Here is a 17,798-nt window from a genome sequence, read left to right as displayed (position 1 = left end):
GGAAATGTCTCTTGTAGGAGGGGATACTGAGGGGTGGTCAATGGAAGTGCAAGGTTATTCAAAGCAGCTTTACTGAATAAGAGAGAAAATACAGGTTGATATTCAAGTTGAATTCAAGAAATCTATCCAAATTGACTACACCTATTCTACTGGCTCTTTATCATAATGTATGTGCATAATGCATTATAAGCACTTACTCGTGTTGCTTACCTTTCCTTGTGTCAGCTACCTTAGCATGTCATTGATTACTGGCATAGACACACACTAGCACTGCAAAGTGCACACGCACGGGAGGATTAGCCGACTAGTAATAGTGAACATAAGGATACAGACACAATAACACTGCTTCTATGGAGATGGCTAAACTGAAAATGACCTGGCGTGCTGATAACCGGCTAAATAGCAAGCAAAACATGCATGGTAATAAACATGCACTAGCAACCAACAACAGAACTGGCGCCACCCAAATGGAATGAATCCTCTCACCTGCTGGTTTCCAATCAATAACGAAACGTCACAACAAATGTGAATGCAATTCCGTGTTAGCAGAGGTATGAGCAATTCCAATGAGAGAGGATATTTTGTCAAATCTTTTGTTTCTTCTCGTTGCTGCTGAGGAGGTTCCCCTCCCTCTGTGTTTCCAGTGCACAGTCTCTGGTTGCCAAGAGAGCACAGCCGCAAACCACCAATCAAAGTGAAGAGATGATGCCTGCTCACACCTACGGCGCATGGCGCGCCCGACTCAGGAACTTTCAGGAATCAGCTGTCTCGCCCGCGCTCAGCTCTGCAAAGCACTATCGGTCATGCAATAAACAGATATTGGGATTAGTCGGTTCATGACCGCAATTAAAGTCTAATGTAACCATTCTGAAATGTACCTTCTAGATATCGAAAGTGTATGATGATTCAGCCAACGGATTCAGACAATGCCAGGGTACCGCTAACCCTTCCTTGGCAAATACAGAAGGAGGGTGTGTCCATCTGCCAAACTCCATAGATAGCCAAAACCCACAAATGCATACATTGAGACAAAGAAGAGAGAAGCATTAACTGCTAAAAAATATACCTTACTTGTGCATTACTGCATGAGTCCCAAAGAAAACATATTTATTTTCTGATAGCCTCTCATATTATTAAAAAAAGTCCTATCAGAGAAAAAGAAATATGTTAGGGATATACTGAATACATTTTTGAGGCTACATTTTGGGAATACAGATGCATTCATTTAATAAACCATATATTTACTCAACACATAAAAAAAACAATAATCCCTCATGAGAATATATTCTTTGTAAATTAAAAACTGACCCACCACCACAGGGCATTCACTCCATTGATGTTGACTGGTTATCCAAGAGGGCAAATTACTGAGACTTCTTTCATCATTTAGGGAAAAAAAGGCACAACACCATTTTTAGGCCATGCTTGATTTTATTCAATGCAAAAGGAAAAAAAAACCCCACATGTTCAGCAATAAGTTGAATGACAGCACAGCATCTGATTAACAAAATGGAAGCAGTGCTTCAAGGATGGACAGACTCATTGCACACTGTACAATTTACACTGGTACCTATTTACAGTTAAATAGCCATTCACCTTGGCCTTAAACAGCCAAATAAGACTACTGTAAAAGCAGTCCCACAGAAATATCCATTTCTACAAAAGAAAACAATAAAAACACACATCATCATGTTTTTAGTTCCAGAGACATGTACATCTTTCTCTTTTGGTAATTTTATATCCCAAATTAAAACAAAGCACCAATGTTTATGTATGTGTATATACTATGTGTCTGTGCAAGTGTGTGCGTGTGTGGCTGTGTGTGTGTGTGTGTGTGTGTGTGTGTGTGTGTGTGGCTGTGTGTGTGTGTGTGTGTGTGTGTGTGTGTGTGTGTGTGTGTGTGTGTGTGTGTGTGTGTGTCAGCCACCTGCACAAGGTGTCCAGTCCATATAGGTCATAAAAGAAGGAAAATGTTGGCCCTGACGTGAGACAGTATCAAGCTTCTACCCGTAAGCAGTGACAAAGTATGCCACATTCTGCCTTCAAATTCCCAGTAAAGGAAATAAAACTGGATTTCTTACTGGTCTCACAGACAGTACACCATGTGCAGTACAGTAGCTAGATGTAGGGACTTGTATGGAAGTACTTTGAAAAGTGGTGAGGCTTCAACCATAAAATGTCATCCATAATTACTTTTAATACTATGATCATTCATCAATCAATACTTATACTTAAAAATGAATGGGCTTTGTCTGGATGTTTTTATACCTGATAAGTGTGCAGATAAACAAGCAGCATAGTTGTTAACATATGCCATTCCTTATCAGAAAGCTGATTAACCAGTCAAATGTAGGTCACAATATGGAATTCACAGATATCACAAACTTTTCACATTGAGAATTGAAAAAAATATGTTCCATTCTGTGAATTGCTGATGAACTTAATAATAGTTCTCGGACGGTTCTGCTATTGTGGGATGTGTCAGTGGAGGCCGGGAGACCAAGTACAGGACTGGTGGACAGTTTTGTTGAGTGGTGTGAGCAGAACCACCTGCTACTCAATATCAGCAAGACAAAGGAGATGGTGGTGGACTTTAGGAGGACTAGGGTCCCCCTGTCTCCTGTTTCCATGCAGGGAGAGGATGTGGAGGTGGTCCAGAGCTACAAGTACTTGGGGGTGCACCTAGACAATAAACTGGACTGGACTGGTAACTCAGATGTCCTGTACAAGAGGGGCCAGAGCCGGCTTTATTTCCTGAGGAGGCTCAGGTCCTTTGGCATGTGCAGGACTCTGCTGAACATGTTCTATCAGTCAGTGGTGGCCAGCGCAGTGCTGTATGTGGTGGTATGCTGGGGGGGGGGGGGGGGGGGCAGCATCAAGGAAGGTGACACCAAGAGGCTGAACAAGCTTATTAGGAAAGATGTCACCCTGGACACTGTGGAGGAGGTGGCCAATAGGAGGATGAGGACCAAACTCCTGGCCATCATGGACAATCACTTCCATCCCTACATGACATTGTGGCAGAGCAGAGAAGCTCCTTTAGCAACAGACTACTACAACCACGTTGCACTAAGGAGCGCTTTAGGAGATCTTTTCTGCCTGCCGCAATAAGACTGTACAACTCCTCCTCCGGCTGGCTTGATCGGGGTGAGTCAGGCTGGGGGATGTTAAACTGGACATACTGGACTGTTCTTTATGGATATAGTGTTTCAGATGTCTATTTTATTCTATTATTCTATTGTTCTATTATTCTATTGTTACATTTTATTGTTGTTTATCTATCTATCTATCTATCTAATCATTGTTCAGAATCTGAAAGCATTCTGTAACAGTGCTCTGGGGGGTGAACATTCTTGCACAGAAAGAAAACCTGTTTTTGTAGCCCATAATTAAAATCATCATAATACTACATATCATAGCTTTTTCTTGCTCTACAGTATATCATGGATAACATCCATAATTGTGATACTATAAAAATGGGCAAATATATTCACATTTTCAAATGCCCAACATATTACAGATATACCTACTGTATATGTGACATTTTACCAGGGCTGGTCCATTATGTGACAATTAAAAGGAGATAACATTGAACTTGTGTTTATTTGTTCACAAACCTGCTGTGAACCATCAGAAACAATAAAGTACACTATGGTTTAAGATGCTTTGTTTAAAACAAAAAAAGTGGGGGGATTCAAGGATGTATGTGGATAACACTAGAACACTAGCTGTATGCTTGTTAACAAAGGTATGTTGCTCTATTTGGCCCTTCATTTTCTACACCTTTATGCAGACTTATGATACTGTGTTTTAACCACAGAAATTGAAAGATAGCGTCCTTGCCATAGCATACAAAAAGCCTATTGAAGGTATAGCTTTACAATCACCTCATTGCACTCACATACAAACAAAAACAAGCATAAGGCCACACATGTTGACAGATATCCAAAAAAACAGTCTAAACAGATGAATAACATTCAGTGCTTCAGTGTTCCAAATAAAACATCATGGCATTCATAACTTCTCTTCTTTTTTACTTTTGGCACATACAAAAACCACATACATACACACGTGCTGTAATAAAATGACTCAAATCAGACAATTTCTTGTACTAAACATATCATTTACAACAACTCTTAAATAGTGTTTTACATTCCAGTTGTTCATATCTCTGACTGAGTCCTGTATCCAATCCGGAGCATAAAGGAAAAGGACAGGAATGAGAAAAGAGAAAACAATACAAAACAAATTAATCGACTGGCATTGCATGTCTCAGAATCCTCATGGGTATGTACAGTGAAGTGCAAATTGAAAGTGAATGTTCCATTTGAAAGGGCATGGAGGGGGGAGTGTCCTATAAGTTCCATTAGGACTGGGAAGGTAACACTTTCTTAGGGGTGGCTGGTTTCTTGGTCTGCCACAGGTGGCCGTGGATTGTGATGGCGTCCACACTAGCTGACATGGTCTTGGCGGGTATCTGGCTGAACTGCTTCCTGTCTGAGTTGTACTTGTAGAGGCCTTCGATCATCTTGCGTGTGATGCTCTTGGGCCCGATGCCTGTTAGTTTGGTGATCTCGTCCATCTCGGGGCAGTACGTGTACAGAGAGCGGAACTGGCAACCCGCGTCCCGGAACAAGACCAGGAAATTGTTGGCCTCAGATTTCTCCATTTCCTGCAAAACAAAAGAGCAGAGAAATGATCATCAGATATGAAGGCATCAGCAAACATACATACATTTATTTGAGATGGAATTGTATTGAAAAGAGAGAGAGAGAGAGACAAACTGACAGACAAAGACAGAGAGAGAAAGAGAGACACAACACCAGCACATTACCTCAAGGATCTTGTTCTTCTGCCCTTCGTTGACCTTGCCAGCCATACAGCAGTGGGCCAGAGCGTTCTGAATTATATGCTTATTGGATTTGGCACTCGGCTCCTTGTACAATTTTGGCCCTGCGTACACAGAAGTGAAAAGATGATTCGAAATCGTCATAGCAACCACTTTACTGTGTCAAGGAAAGGGCCACTGTTTGTTCCAGACAGTCTGTCACTAAATTATTCATTATTGTCTCTCATGGAATCTCAAGGAAAATGAATATGCCATGTATTACGTATTTTAAACAAGGAATTGTTCTCATATTAAATTTACTTTACACATTATTGACAGACTAGGCTTTAATGAGATAAGAGGACCCACCGGTATACTCCGTGTTGGATGTAACAGAAGAAGTGGTGGATCCATTCTCCCAGTCCTTCTCCCCATTCCGGCTCCCAGATCGACAGGGTGATAGAAATCCATCTGCGGAATCCGGCCTGATGCACACACGCACACGCACGAGCACGAGCATGCACACACACACACACACACACACACACACACACACACACACACACACACACACACACACACACACACTTAGGTCACCTCTCTCTACGGATACTGCCTTTTCACAGCTCAGCTTTGTTATAGTACCTCACATAGAACTGTTTATGCTCCGCTAGGACTTCTTCTCCCTTGCTACAGAAAAACTGCATAAGCTATTTCTGTGCACAGTATAAACAGTGGGTGATAATCCCCAAAAGGGATGGGCTTTTACCATTGTACTCCTTGTACCAATAAGCAATAGGCACAAGTTATCAAACCCTACTCTCATGCAAGCAAGGGCATAAAGAAGCAATGCGAACCAATCATGTGCTCTCGCGGGTGAGATAGCCTACTACAAGCATCTGTATTGCGAAGCATCTTATCTGTAGAGGAAGAGGTACACAAGTGAAGCTTCCGCCATAGAAATAGAATTCATTCTAACTCTATGGCTTCCAACATACAGGTGTGTAGCTTACAGGTGTGGGCTAGCTAGGCAGTGATAATGTGGCATAGGGAAAACAGAGCAATGCATGTTATTGTTCTGTTTTGAGAGTTGTGCAGAATGCATTTAAGCAGGGAGAGGTGGTGAGGTTGACCACATTGTCACATTGAGGGGTGGTGTGATAAAGGTTTTCATTTGTCAAGCAATTCAGCCATGGGTGTGGTATTGGTCTGATGTAATGAAGCTTGCTATAAGGACCCATGTCCTTCAGGTGCAACAGGCTCAATCCTTAATTGACCCCAAAGCCCTGACACAAGTGCATAGAGGGGTCAACATATGATTGGGTGTAAGCTAGACATAGCTGTCTACTATCCAGGGACTAACCTTCTCCTTCTCAGTTTAGGAGAGCTTAAAAAGAAATAGAGACTGCCAGAGGCTAAGCTGGCACTTCTGACAGTCCCAACACATTAGGAGGGATAAAAGAAATGGAAAGATAAAAGACAGAGTAGAAAGAAGAGTTCAGAAGAAGAATGTTATAAGTGATGGGCTAAACCCAGGTCGGTAAGCAGTACTCATGTTCAATAATGATACAACAAACATTTCATACAAGATGTTAAGATGAATTTCAAGTGTGTGTGTGTGTGTGTGTTTCATAGACAAAACATAAAGAAAGAGTCTTACCGTGGAGCTCTCTTCTCAGAGTGCACACTGTCGCTGTCCCCCAGGTTGAGTGACGCCAAAGACAAACTGGAAACTGAAAAAACACATGGTTGTGAACCTGGATGGAGAACACAAAGCCTGCCTGTGAGGACATGCTTATACACATGCGCGCACACACACACACACACACACACACACACACACACACACACACACACACACACACACGCGCGCACACACGCACACATACACACACACACACATACACACACACACACACTTATTCTGCATTGCTTGCATTGCTTACATGTGTCAATGTTCTATTGCAAGATGCAACATAGCCTTACCAATCTAAACCAATCACATTTATAGTGGTGAAGCAATGTTGCTCCTTGAAACCCTCAGGGGAGGGCATCACTCCCCACATATTAACATGTTGTCTTTGTGGGGTGATGTAAGATCGATAGCAACACATTTCATAAGAGGGTCAAATGAGTCAAATTAGCTTGGCAAAGCAGTAAACATCAGGCTTGAATCAATTGGAGAAGCTGCTTCCAGAAGGAAGCAATACGATTTGAGATCTATCAATCAGCCCTACAACAGAGAGTATAGAGTAAAAGGAGCCATGCTGAGCTGCAGAGCGAGGGTGGTTGCAGGGAAAGGTGGCGCCAGGTGGATGGGACGGGCGTACTGTAGGGCAAACTCGCCGAATGCGACACAGTGACCACCTGAGAGAGAGAGGTCATCTCCGTTTCCATGGTTACCTGCCGTGGCCCTGGTGGGGATTCTGGGTGAGTCCATGCTGTCTCTGTGGATGGACTTTGGCCTGGCTCTCCTCTGTTTGACGCTGGCCGGCCGGGGCTTGATGACCGCGTCCATGTCCTCCATCAGCTTCAGCTGCTTCCTCCTCAGGTACTCCTGCTTGATGAACTCGCGCCGCTGCTTCTCATCCTCCTTCCTCATGCGCTCCTCTTCGGCTTTCACTCTGGAAGGAGGAGAGGAGAGAGAGTCAAAGGTTAGCATACATCACACTTCAAGCAAGCTGCAATTAGTTTCTGGATATGTGTTTATGTGCGTGCGTTTGACGTACCGGGCCTCCTCCTTCTTCTGCTCCAGCTCTGCCTCCTGCTGTTGTTTCTTCTGCTGGGTCTCTTTTTCCCTCCTCATCCTCTTCTCCAGCAGCGCAGCCCTCTTCAACGCCATGTTGTCTTCTCCCTTTCCATCGTCCTGGGGAATGATATGACCATAGAAATCAATTATAATTCTATAGATGGAACTACACCATACACTGTGTATCGATGGCTCCTTCTTAACCAGTGATACACAGCCACATGAAACCTCCAAAGCAGACTTCCCTGAAGCTACCATAAGCTGTTATATCTCACTGTGTCTCACGGAGTTGAATGGACCCAGATGAAGCCTAGCCTATATATTGGACTAAAAAGCACTTAAACATGCATCCAGTAATTGACTTCATCTGGCTCCATTCAACTGTGTGAGGGTCGACGCTGATTCTATCATCGACGCTGATTCTCTCAACCAATGTGAGTAAAAGTCATCAAAGCTATTTCACGACCAAACTTCCTTGGTGTCAATTGGAGGGCACTCCTTTTATGCTTGTATTTCTTATTTGGCACACTAGCGAGTAAATTCCAAAAGGCAATCTGACCATTTGATTTGAGTGTTGAGAATTAAATGAACATCTCATGCATTCGACGACCACTATGAGCTTACAACTAATTTAACATCTCTGCGAACCCACTTCTCCACAGCTGTATCTAAATAATTCACAGGACCCAGTTTCCTGACCTAGATGAAAATGAAAGCACACAGAGTACTGCAGCTATACACCCAACAAAAAGGAAAAATAACTGTCCTCAACCGGCCTATTTTCAGATTAGGCCTAGTCTTTCATCATCTTCTGATGGAAACCAGAGTGGCCACTGTTAGGACATTTGATCAATGATAATGCTATCAAACAAGGTCTGTCTAGTCACCATATGGGAACAATGAATAAAGGGCCTCAGCAGCACCTCCAAATTGCTATCTGCCACTTGAATGGTGGACATGAAGGCTATTGTTAACCACCCCCACATTCAGGTCACCACACCTTTTGGGTCTCTAGTACAAAATGTGTGTCTTTCAAACATGTACAGTTGAAGTCAGAAGTTTACATACACCTTAGCCAACTAATTAAACTCAGTTTTTCACAATTCCTGACATTTAATCCGAGTAAACATTCCCTGTTTTAGGTCAGTTAGGATCACTACTTTATTTTAAGAAAGTGAAATAAAAAAGAGAATTATTTATTTCAGCTTTTATTTCTTTCATCACATTCCCAGTGGGTCAGATGTTTCATTACCCATGTACTGTAGAATTCCATTTTGCCTGGACAATAAACTTGGTACTGAATAAACGCTTTTGGAACTGCAAGATCTTATTTCGCAACACACCGCCAATGGAAGCATAAAAAATTGCTTTTTCATAGAACTGAAGCACAGTTTTCTGAATGACACACATACATATTCTTTTTTTGACAGACAAATGAGCAGAATTAGTCACAAAATATTTCTAAACAGTAAAATTATATAAATTATATACTGTCATAGTATTTTAAGATTCCTGAATACAGAGAATTGAGACAGAGGGATACAGAGACAACAATGAATTAGCCTCCATTCCATTCCTTCTCTAGTCTTATAGCCTAAAGATACAGTATATATTATATCTACTTACCTTAAAGAAAAACCCACAGCACATCTTCTGCTCATCATCATAAGGATCCCCGATCCCCTGCTTCTCTCCACTCTCCTCCAGCACCTCACCCTCCAGGGGCTTGAGAACATACAGGGGCACCTCGATCAGATTGCTCCTGGCCTGGGTGAGGGAGCCTGGGTGAGGGGGAGTCTCGGTGGGGGTCACTGTGAAGATCTCAGTCACAGGATGGGCCAATACTTCTGACACAGACGAGCCTAGTGTGGGTTTGACCTCCTCCATTGACCTTTCCTGATTCCTTCCTTTCTTCTCCTCTATCTCTGTCTCCATCTCTTCACTTTCTTTCTGTCTTTCCTCTGTCTCTTCTTGGTTCTTGGCACTTTTTCCCTTCTTTATCATTCCTTTTGTCTGCTGGGTGGTGTCTCTGGCTGGGGAAGAGGGGAGTTCAGTGCCAGCCTCTCTCTCTGGGGATAGGGGCTCCCCGTCTGGGCCTTGCTTGGCGGGGTTGTCCCCCATATAGGCGAAGCCAGCCAGGGGCTGACAGGGGGAGAACTTCCGCAACCTGGGGAGGCTGTCCACCGACTGGGGTGCGGTCAGAACACGGTTATAGGGGGCAAGCTTGAGCTCATTGGGGCGTGGCGTGTTGCGGGGGGTGCGGGAGTGGAAGGAGGCAGACTTCCTCTTGATGCTGGTGGTGGGCGAGCGGTGAGTGGAGCGGGGGGAGTCGGCGGGGGAGGGGGACCCAGAGGAGCGGCCTGCGGTGGTGGTGCCAGGGCGGCTGTGTTTCTGGGGTGAATGTTGGGTGTGGGTAGGGGGGATGACCCAGGATTGCTGCTGTTGTTGTTCCCTCATGGCCATGATGACTTCCTGTTGCTTGGCCAGGCGCTGCATCTCCGTCTGAAGGAAGGACAGAGAGTGGTTGAGCTTGTCGATGGAGCGCGTGTACTCTGCCAGGTCCACCTCAGCTGCCCCAAGACTCGGGCTCAAACCCCCGAGGGCGCTGCCCTCCCCCTGCTCCGCCCCATCAGGCGTCTCAGCTAGGCTCCTCCCACTACGGAGGAGGTTGCTGCCCTCCGTCTTCCCTTGCCCTTCCTCCGTCAATTTTCCCTCCTCCTCCGCTCCGGCTGTGGTGGCTCCGTCGCCCTTCCTCTTGACCACGGTGAGGAAAGCGGTGCGGCCCATCTTCTGACGGTGTCTGGTGAATGCCGCCTCCACCTTCTTCTTCTGGGCCTCGATGGCACGCCGCTTCTCCTCCAGACGCATTCGCAGCTCCACCATCTCTGTAGCCATGGCCTGGGCCGGGTCGCTGGGCGTGGCAGGGGTGAGGTTAGTGGGTGGAGCTTGGGCTGGGACTGTGGGTGTGGTTTTGTGGTGAATAGGGCTGTGCTCAGGGGTGGGGGCCCAGGACACAGACAGGGGGAGGCCCAACTCTGAACCTTCAGGAGTCGTCTTCAGGGAGCTCCCTCCCCCGCTGCTACTGCTCCTCCTCCCCCCTGACTCAGGCGGCTGGAGCTTCCGGAACTTCTGCTCTGCAAAGCTGGTCATCTTGATGCCGACACTGGTGGAGGGGGTGCTGCCGGAGGGGGATTTGCTGTAACCGTAACCGCTGCTGCTGGGACACGGACTGGGTGTGTCCATGTCCAGATCCATGCTCACCGTGCAGTCTTTCAGTGATGAGTCCTCATCCAAAGTCTCGGCCATGTCCTCCGTCCTTATATGGATGCCTGTGTCAACCTCTGTGGTATCTGAGGTGCTCAGCTTGGACTCTGACTCTGACAATGAGTCCAGGCCACTACCTCCTCTGCCACCACCACCACTGCTGCTGCCGCCCTGGTCCTGGCTGTGCAGGAAGAAACCATTGTTGATCCCCTCAGCCAGAGGGCTGCCTCGCTGAGGAGGCTTACCCGTGTTATGGATGATCTGCAGGGCCTCCTCAATGCTGGGGGTAGCTGTTCCGTTCCCATTACCATGCCTCTGTTCCAGGACTGAGCTGTTGGGGAAAACCCTCTGGCGTCTCTCTGGTTCAGGCCCCGCCAGGCTGTCCGGGCAGCCCTCCTCGTCAATGCCCACTCCCTGCCCGTTGATAGGCTGAAAGGACAGGTTCTTCTTCATGCCCCGTGGCAAGTGGTGGACCTTGAAGCCCATGCCCTCCTCAGTGCTGGCAGAACGGGTCATACCACGAGGGGCGGGGGGACCTGGGGTTGGTGTTGTTCCCTCTTTATTGAAGGGGATATCAAAGGACACTCCGTAAGGCCCGGACCTGAGAAAATCAATAAATTAATCAATCAAATGTTATTTGTATAGCCCTTTTTAGATATTGTATATATTTGTCATAAAGTGCTTAATAGTAGTGCTTAATTGTTCATTTGTTCTAGTGTGACACTCATCGAGTGAACAATTATGTTAAGTCATTCAGCTGCCCCATAATACTAACCTTTTCTCCTTGGGCCAGGTCCCTGTGCACCCATCCACAAAGGACATTGAGGATGATCGCTTAATTTCACCTGGGTCATAAAAAACAACTTAATAAATTCATTACCATTTTTTTTTTTCCTGCGGTTAAAATCCATTTGATAATCTAATACAAAAAGCAAAAAATGTCTAATGCAGAACAAATTAGAAGGGATCTAGTTACCTGACTTCCTAGGTTGGGGTCGTAGAGGCAGACTAGAGAGAGAGAGAGAGAGGGGGAAATGAAGATTCACCATAATTTAATTACACATAGCTGAAAGCTAAGGAGTTGATCTCCAGACTTACATAAGGGTCAACAAGGGTCAATAAGTTCTATCCAGTATCCATTTGAGACAGTCTAGTTTTAACAGCCAAGACCACATTACGATACCCAAGATGATTAGAAGGTGTATATAAGCATACATACCTGGGCTGCTCTGGACTGGGTGGTCTCTCCATGAAGCTCCTCTTGGTGGCTTTGGAGATGGGCACGGAGGGCAGGCTCTTCAGTGAGGTGCCTGGTGGCTCTGCAGGTCGAACAGAGAAAAAGAGAAAAAAACTCTTAATAGTGTATATTATTTGAAAGCTATATTTTTATTGGTGTGTAGCATGAAACATATATTTGATGTAAAAGCCTGACTTACCTTCAGCGTCCAGTACTCTGGGTTGAACGAAGGAGGGCTTCACCATTTCAAACCACCAGAAGAGCTCTGCCATGAATGCAAGGTAGTTATTCTGGAAGAGAGCAAAAACATAGAGGGTATGACATTGAAGACTGATGTCAATAGACAGACCTGACAGAACTGCAATGTAACCTCTTTGAGAAAAGCATGGCATAGCAGAACTTACCAGTGCAGTATACCTATGCTCCCACAAGGTGTCTCTGTGTACTTTAAAAACTAAACCTGACAGGCACACGTTTTCTGTCTGTCAGTATGCCTCACAAATACTTAACTAAGACTTTTCCATTTAGTATTTAGTACGTTCCCAAAAAATGGACCTTCTTCATAGATCAACGTGAATGCTCCCAACTGACCTGAGTGTACTATTAGTATAAATTGTCTTTGTTATTGCCCTCATGTTGCACAGTATTTCCACATCACATCTAGTTACGTGCAACAATAGAAACTGGAGATTCAGATTTCCTTGGGGTCAAACTATTTCACAGCACCAGATTGGTAATGTTAGCACTTTTGCATAATAATATTGTACCCTTGCTACAATAAACCCTTGCTACAATAAATTTTAATCTCTGAAAATATCAGCCCATGCAACCTTTGAATTGAAATCTGAAAACACTGTTTATGAAATCATTCAATCCATTCTGAAACGCAGAGTGCAACAACCCAGGCTATGACTGAAGGGAAAATACAAGACATCCATATAATCTTCATGCCAAATTCACCCAGCATGGCCAGGCTGTTCTTTTCCTTTGTTGCCATCCTTACCCACTGACACTTAATCCACCATGGATTCCTATGGAGGCTGTCACACACACAAACACACACGCACGCACGCACGCACACACACACACACACACACACACGCACGCACGCACGCACGTACGCACGCACGCTGGGATGTTCTGGGATGACCTTGAGGAACCGAGGTGTTCTGCTCAAGAACACAGTCCAGACAAAGGGAACGTTCCCTCACAGTGCTCAAAGCATGGTGATAAACCCCACCTCAGCAAGATTCACACACACTCTCATCCCTTCATCAGGCCAGAGGTGACTCCCTGCTGCTGCTGCATTTTTTATGACTGGCAACAGTGAGCAGTTTGTTATTATGCAGAGTAGCAAAACTGTTGGAAATTACATGTTTTCGTGTCAGATTTCAACGAATGTCGTCTTGTAATACATACATTCCATCAAAATGCAAACAAACACCGCTGTCAAATGGTTATCTCTTTCTCAACTGAACTATGATCCATGAGTACAACATGTGGGATTAACAAATAGCAAACCAAGCAGTTTATCTCTCCTCAATCTAATCACTCAACCCGTATAACAGAGTACAATCACAATCTCACAATTGCTCATCATTTTCCTCCTATTGCACCATTTCTTTGGCAAGCAGAATGCAGTTTAGTTAATTACAGTACCTCTAGGTCTGTCCAGCATCAGTGGGAGTCCTCTAGGTCTGAGAGAGAGAGAGAGAGAGGGAGGGAGGGAGGGAGCTCTCTCTAGCCCAGATGGCGTTGTGGCAACAGCTCGTCCACTCCCCCCTCTCTCTGTCTACCTGCTTACTCACACGCCAGGCGTGAGTGTTCGTTATCCCCTTCACACCCCCAGCAGCAGTCAAACACCTACTCTCCTCTCCTCTCCCCCTGATCCCCTGCCCACCTCACAACACCACAGCACTGTCTGTTCCTGCTGCCAGAAGCCATTACCTAGCAGGTTGCCAGATTTGGAGATTGCAAAATGTCGATCTCTGGGTGAAGCGAGAGTTGATTGGTGCGGTTCAGACAGAGCTGAGGGCTAATCCATTAAGAAGGGACCACTGTAGTCTGCCCCGCCTCCTCTCCTCTTTAGCAGGGTGCTACAGACAGACAGACAGACAGACAGACAGACAGACAGACAGACACACACACACACACACACACACACACACACACACACACACACACACACACACACACACACACACACACACACACACACACACACACACACACACACACACACACACACACAGACAGGCAGGCACATACACACGTACACAAAGACGGCAGGAAGGCAGCCAGGAAGGCACACACACACACACACACACACACACACACACACACACACACACACACACGCATGCACAAAGATGGCAGGAAGGCAGGCAGGAAGACACACACACACACACACACACACACACACACACAGACACACACACACACTAACACAAACACACACACACACACACACACACACACACACACACACACACACACGCTTTCAGGGGGGCTGTGATGTGATTAATCACTTAGCCAGGGGATGATGAGAGATCAGGGCCTGGTTAGTGATCTAAAGCTGTATGACTTACTGTAGCTTCTGCTCTGTCTCGATGGTGAAAGACCCCTGAATGTCCAGGGCTGCCACTAGCCCGCCACTAACATTTTCATTGCTACTCAATTATTGAAGCCAAGATATCACAAAGTCTTGATATTATAACAATATTGTCTAGGGCAAAAGGGCTTGGACGTATACACTGACCCACCACCGACACTATAATAGGAGAGCAAACTCAACATGTACGCTCAATATATATCGAACTACCATCACAGCTACAAAGGCGGTTTAGAAGAAGCCAAATTACACATTTCATTCTATTGTTTCTGCAGCTGGCCATTTAGATCTGCACTGACTTGATGATCAAACACAATGTGAGTCAATGTGAGGAGCTTGACATGATTTAGTGCGTGGGCCTCCAATAAAAAACGACTAGGGATGATTTCATGTCCCTGTGTGCCCTGTGCTATGTTAGTTGTGGGGGTTGGGAGGACAAAAACACACAGATGAAGCCTACTGCTCAGAGAGGGAATATTCAGCATCATGCTGTGGTCTGATGGCGCAGTGATTGCTGTGCCGTCCTTCAGATGGAATCATTTACTGTAAATGTCGGATTGACCAACAAAGCAAGTGGATGTGTGTGTGTGTAGACTGTGTGTATGAATGCAGATAAGTGTGTGTGTGTGTGTATGTGTGTGTGTGTGTGTGTATGTGTGTGTGTGTGTATGTGTGTGTGTGTGTGTGTGTGTGTGTGTGAGTGTGTGAGTGTGTGAGTGAGCACAAGCCTGAACACATCCACTAAGGTGTTATCCAGTTCCCTTGGGAGTGGACACCCCCCCCCCCCCACTCCCCACCCCCCACCCCCCCGTCCCTCCCACTCTCTCTGCCTCTCAGTCCCATCTCAATAATGAGTCCACCATTAACATGATGGGGACCTGAATGCACGACTAGCGTGTGACTGGCTCAGGGAAGAAACTGGGTCAAGGTTACTGTTCACATAACCAGCTCTGGATTCTGCTCTGGGTAAAGACCTGCAGCCCTAATACTTCCCTGTAGGGACATTTGCCAGCATGGCAGAGAGTGACAGCCAGATCGGTCCTTTTGGTATTTGAGGGAGATAATAACTGGAAGCAGTTAAACCATTACAAAACCAAAAGGTTTAGCTGAGTGTGAATTTTCTGAGATGTTCTTTGGTTTATGGGGCTCTAGGAGCCAATGGAACGACACAGGCTGTGCGAAAACTCCACAAATAAAATGTCTTAGCAAGAAACACAAAAATGACCAGGCTTGTATTTTCAAGAAGTGGTTCAAAAGATGTAGACACACACTACGACTGCTCACACTACAATATATGCTTTCATACAAGAACAGAGAGAATGGAGGGGGGGAGTGACAGCAGAGTACTGTAACTGCCCACCAGTTTGTATGGCTGGCCTACGACAGTAGCAACACACATGGCCAACACCCACTATTTACAGCATGGGAGCCAACAAAAAGAGACAAGCCATGTTTGTGTCTGTACCACACATGAATATAACCCAGCTCTCAGTGAAATATGGAAAGAGAGAAGGAGAGTGGTGGGGGGGGGGGGGGGGGGAGAAGAGAGAGAGGACAAACCAAGAACAGAAACAAACTGTTCCAGAGCTGTGGCTAGTGAAGGCAAGAGTTTACAGGATTCATTTCAGGCCAGATGGTTTTTCCACCATCATCTCTTGGGCAGTGCTACATACACATATGAGTCACCACTCATACACACAAACCTTCCTCCCATTCTCTACCCTAGCCCCCACATATCCTTGATATCATCTTCTATAATTGTCCTCGAATTTTCAGTGCCAATACTTTAGCCGTTAAAATTCAAAATCTCACACCGAGTTTGCAGACTATATCTACAGAATGAGATTGTTGAAAAAGACAGGAAATTCAAAACCACAAACCGCAACCACCAAACCGGTTATTTGATCTATACAAAATCAAGGGCTAGTAAATCTTGGCCACTGTACCTCTAGCCTAGGAGAATGAAGCCTTACTTTGATGCAGGTTCAAGTCTGTAAAGGGTGTTTAAAATAGCCTTGGTCCAAATAAATGGAGACTTTTCTTTACTTACTTTGACGGCAGAGTGGGCATAGAGCATGTCCTCCAGGCTGAAGTGGCAGCAGTTGTCGAGGTTGTCCTGACAGAACTCCTGCACCAGCTGCAGGTTGTAAAGGCTGTCCGCTAGTGACATGCTCTCCTTCAGACAGGCATCTGTTAGGGCCGACAGGGGCAGGCCAGAGAGATACATTATTGGATAGGTAGCGGGGTCACAGAAAACAAGTGCTGCACCAATTACCCCTTAACACCGCTCGATACTCTTTAATGGATGGTTGTGAGGAGTCAGGGAAGGTTGGAGGTATTTTAAAACTTTGGGGTGTCGGGGGATTGACCAATCATGGCCCAGGTATTCTGTAGATACTGTAGGAGAAAGGTCAGAGAGGAAACAAATGGTGTATCTTTAAATGAATCATCTTGTTGATTAACTCTTTGTAGTGTTAACTACTGAGCTGTGGTATGTGTGTGTGTGTGTGTGTGTGTGTTTATCAGATCTCCCCCACTTCATCAGTGGCTTGATGTGATTTACATTGAGTAGATTATGAGGGTTGATCTTTTTTCAATCTGGCTCACTCACTGTCCCCTTCAACACATTTCCATTTCCATTTTTGACATTTAGCAGACGCCTTTATCCAAAGCGACTTATATATAAGTACATTTGTCTAAAGTAAGTGAATCATCTGTACATCAGTCATCATAAGACACACACACACACACACTCTCTCTCTCTCACACACACACACACACACACACACACACACACACACACACCTTCCAGTTTGACCAGCTGTGGGCAGTAGAAATGCAGCAGGGCAGCCAGGGCACAGCCGTCAATGCTGTCCTTCAGCAGGTTGTCCACTGGGGGGATCCAGGGTACCTGCTGGGACGAGGCCTGCTCCTTCCTGTAGCGAGCCTGGATGGGTACCAACACACACACACACACACACACACACACACACACACACACACACACACACACACACACACACACACACACACACACACACACACACACACACACACACACACACACACACAACTGGTCAGGAATGGGAGACAGGATAGAGGGAGACAG

At 45.6% G+C, this 17,798-nt stretch overlaps 1 protein-coding gene across 1 annotated transcript in view; it reads right to left on the bottom strand.

The window, feature by feature from the left end:
• Positions 1-3,594: 3,594 nt before the first annotated feature.
• Positions 3,595-17,798, bottom strand: part of camsap2a (calmodulin regulated spectrin-associated protein family, member 2a) — a gene marked incomplete at its 5' end in the record, with an annotated part of 34,774 nt that continues 20,570 nt past the window's right edge. Inside the window, 14 exons of the mRNA XM_083672533.1 lie at positions 3,595-4,672; positions 4,835-4,953; positions 5,198-5,313; positions 6,192-6,257; positions 6,489-6,561; positions 7,232-7,452; positions 7,558-7,694; positions 9,204-11,442; positions 11,617-11,686; positions 11,818-11,849; positions 12,061-12,160; positions 12,278-12,368; positions 16,740-16,879; positions 17,495-17,636. Of these exons, the coding sequence (XP_083528659.1) occupies positions 4,367-4,672; positions 4,835-4,953; positions 5,198-5,313; positions 6,192-6,257; positions 6,489-6,561; positions 7,232-7,452; positions 7,558-7,694; positions 9,204-11,442; positions 11,617-11,686; positions 11,818-11,849; positions 12,061-12,160; positions 12,278-12,368; positions 16,740-16,879; positions 17,495-17,636 (3,852 nt within the window). The 3' untranslated portion in view covers positions 3,595-4,366. The remainder of the gene's footprint in view (positions 4,673-4,834; positions 4,954-5,197; positions 5,314-6,191; positions 6,258-6,488; positions 6,562-7,231; positions 7,453-7,557; positions 7,695-9,203; positions 11,443-11,616; positions 11,687-11,817; positions 11,850-12,060; positions 12,161-12,277; positions 12,369-16,739; positions 16,880-17,494; positions 17,637-17,798) is intronic.

Source organism: Argentina silus (assembly GCF_951799395.1).
Source record: "Argentina silus genome assembly, chromosome: 6".
NCBI classification, from domain to species: domain Eukaryota; kingdom Metazoa; phylum Chordata; class Actinopteri; order Argentiniformes; family Argentinidae; genus Argentina; species Argentina silus.
The sequence above is the reverse complement of the archived record's forward strand: the minus strand, read 5'-3'. Positions and strand labels throughout refer to the sequence as shown.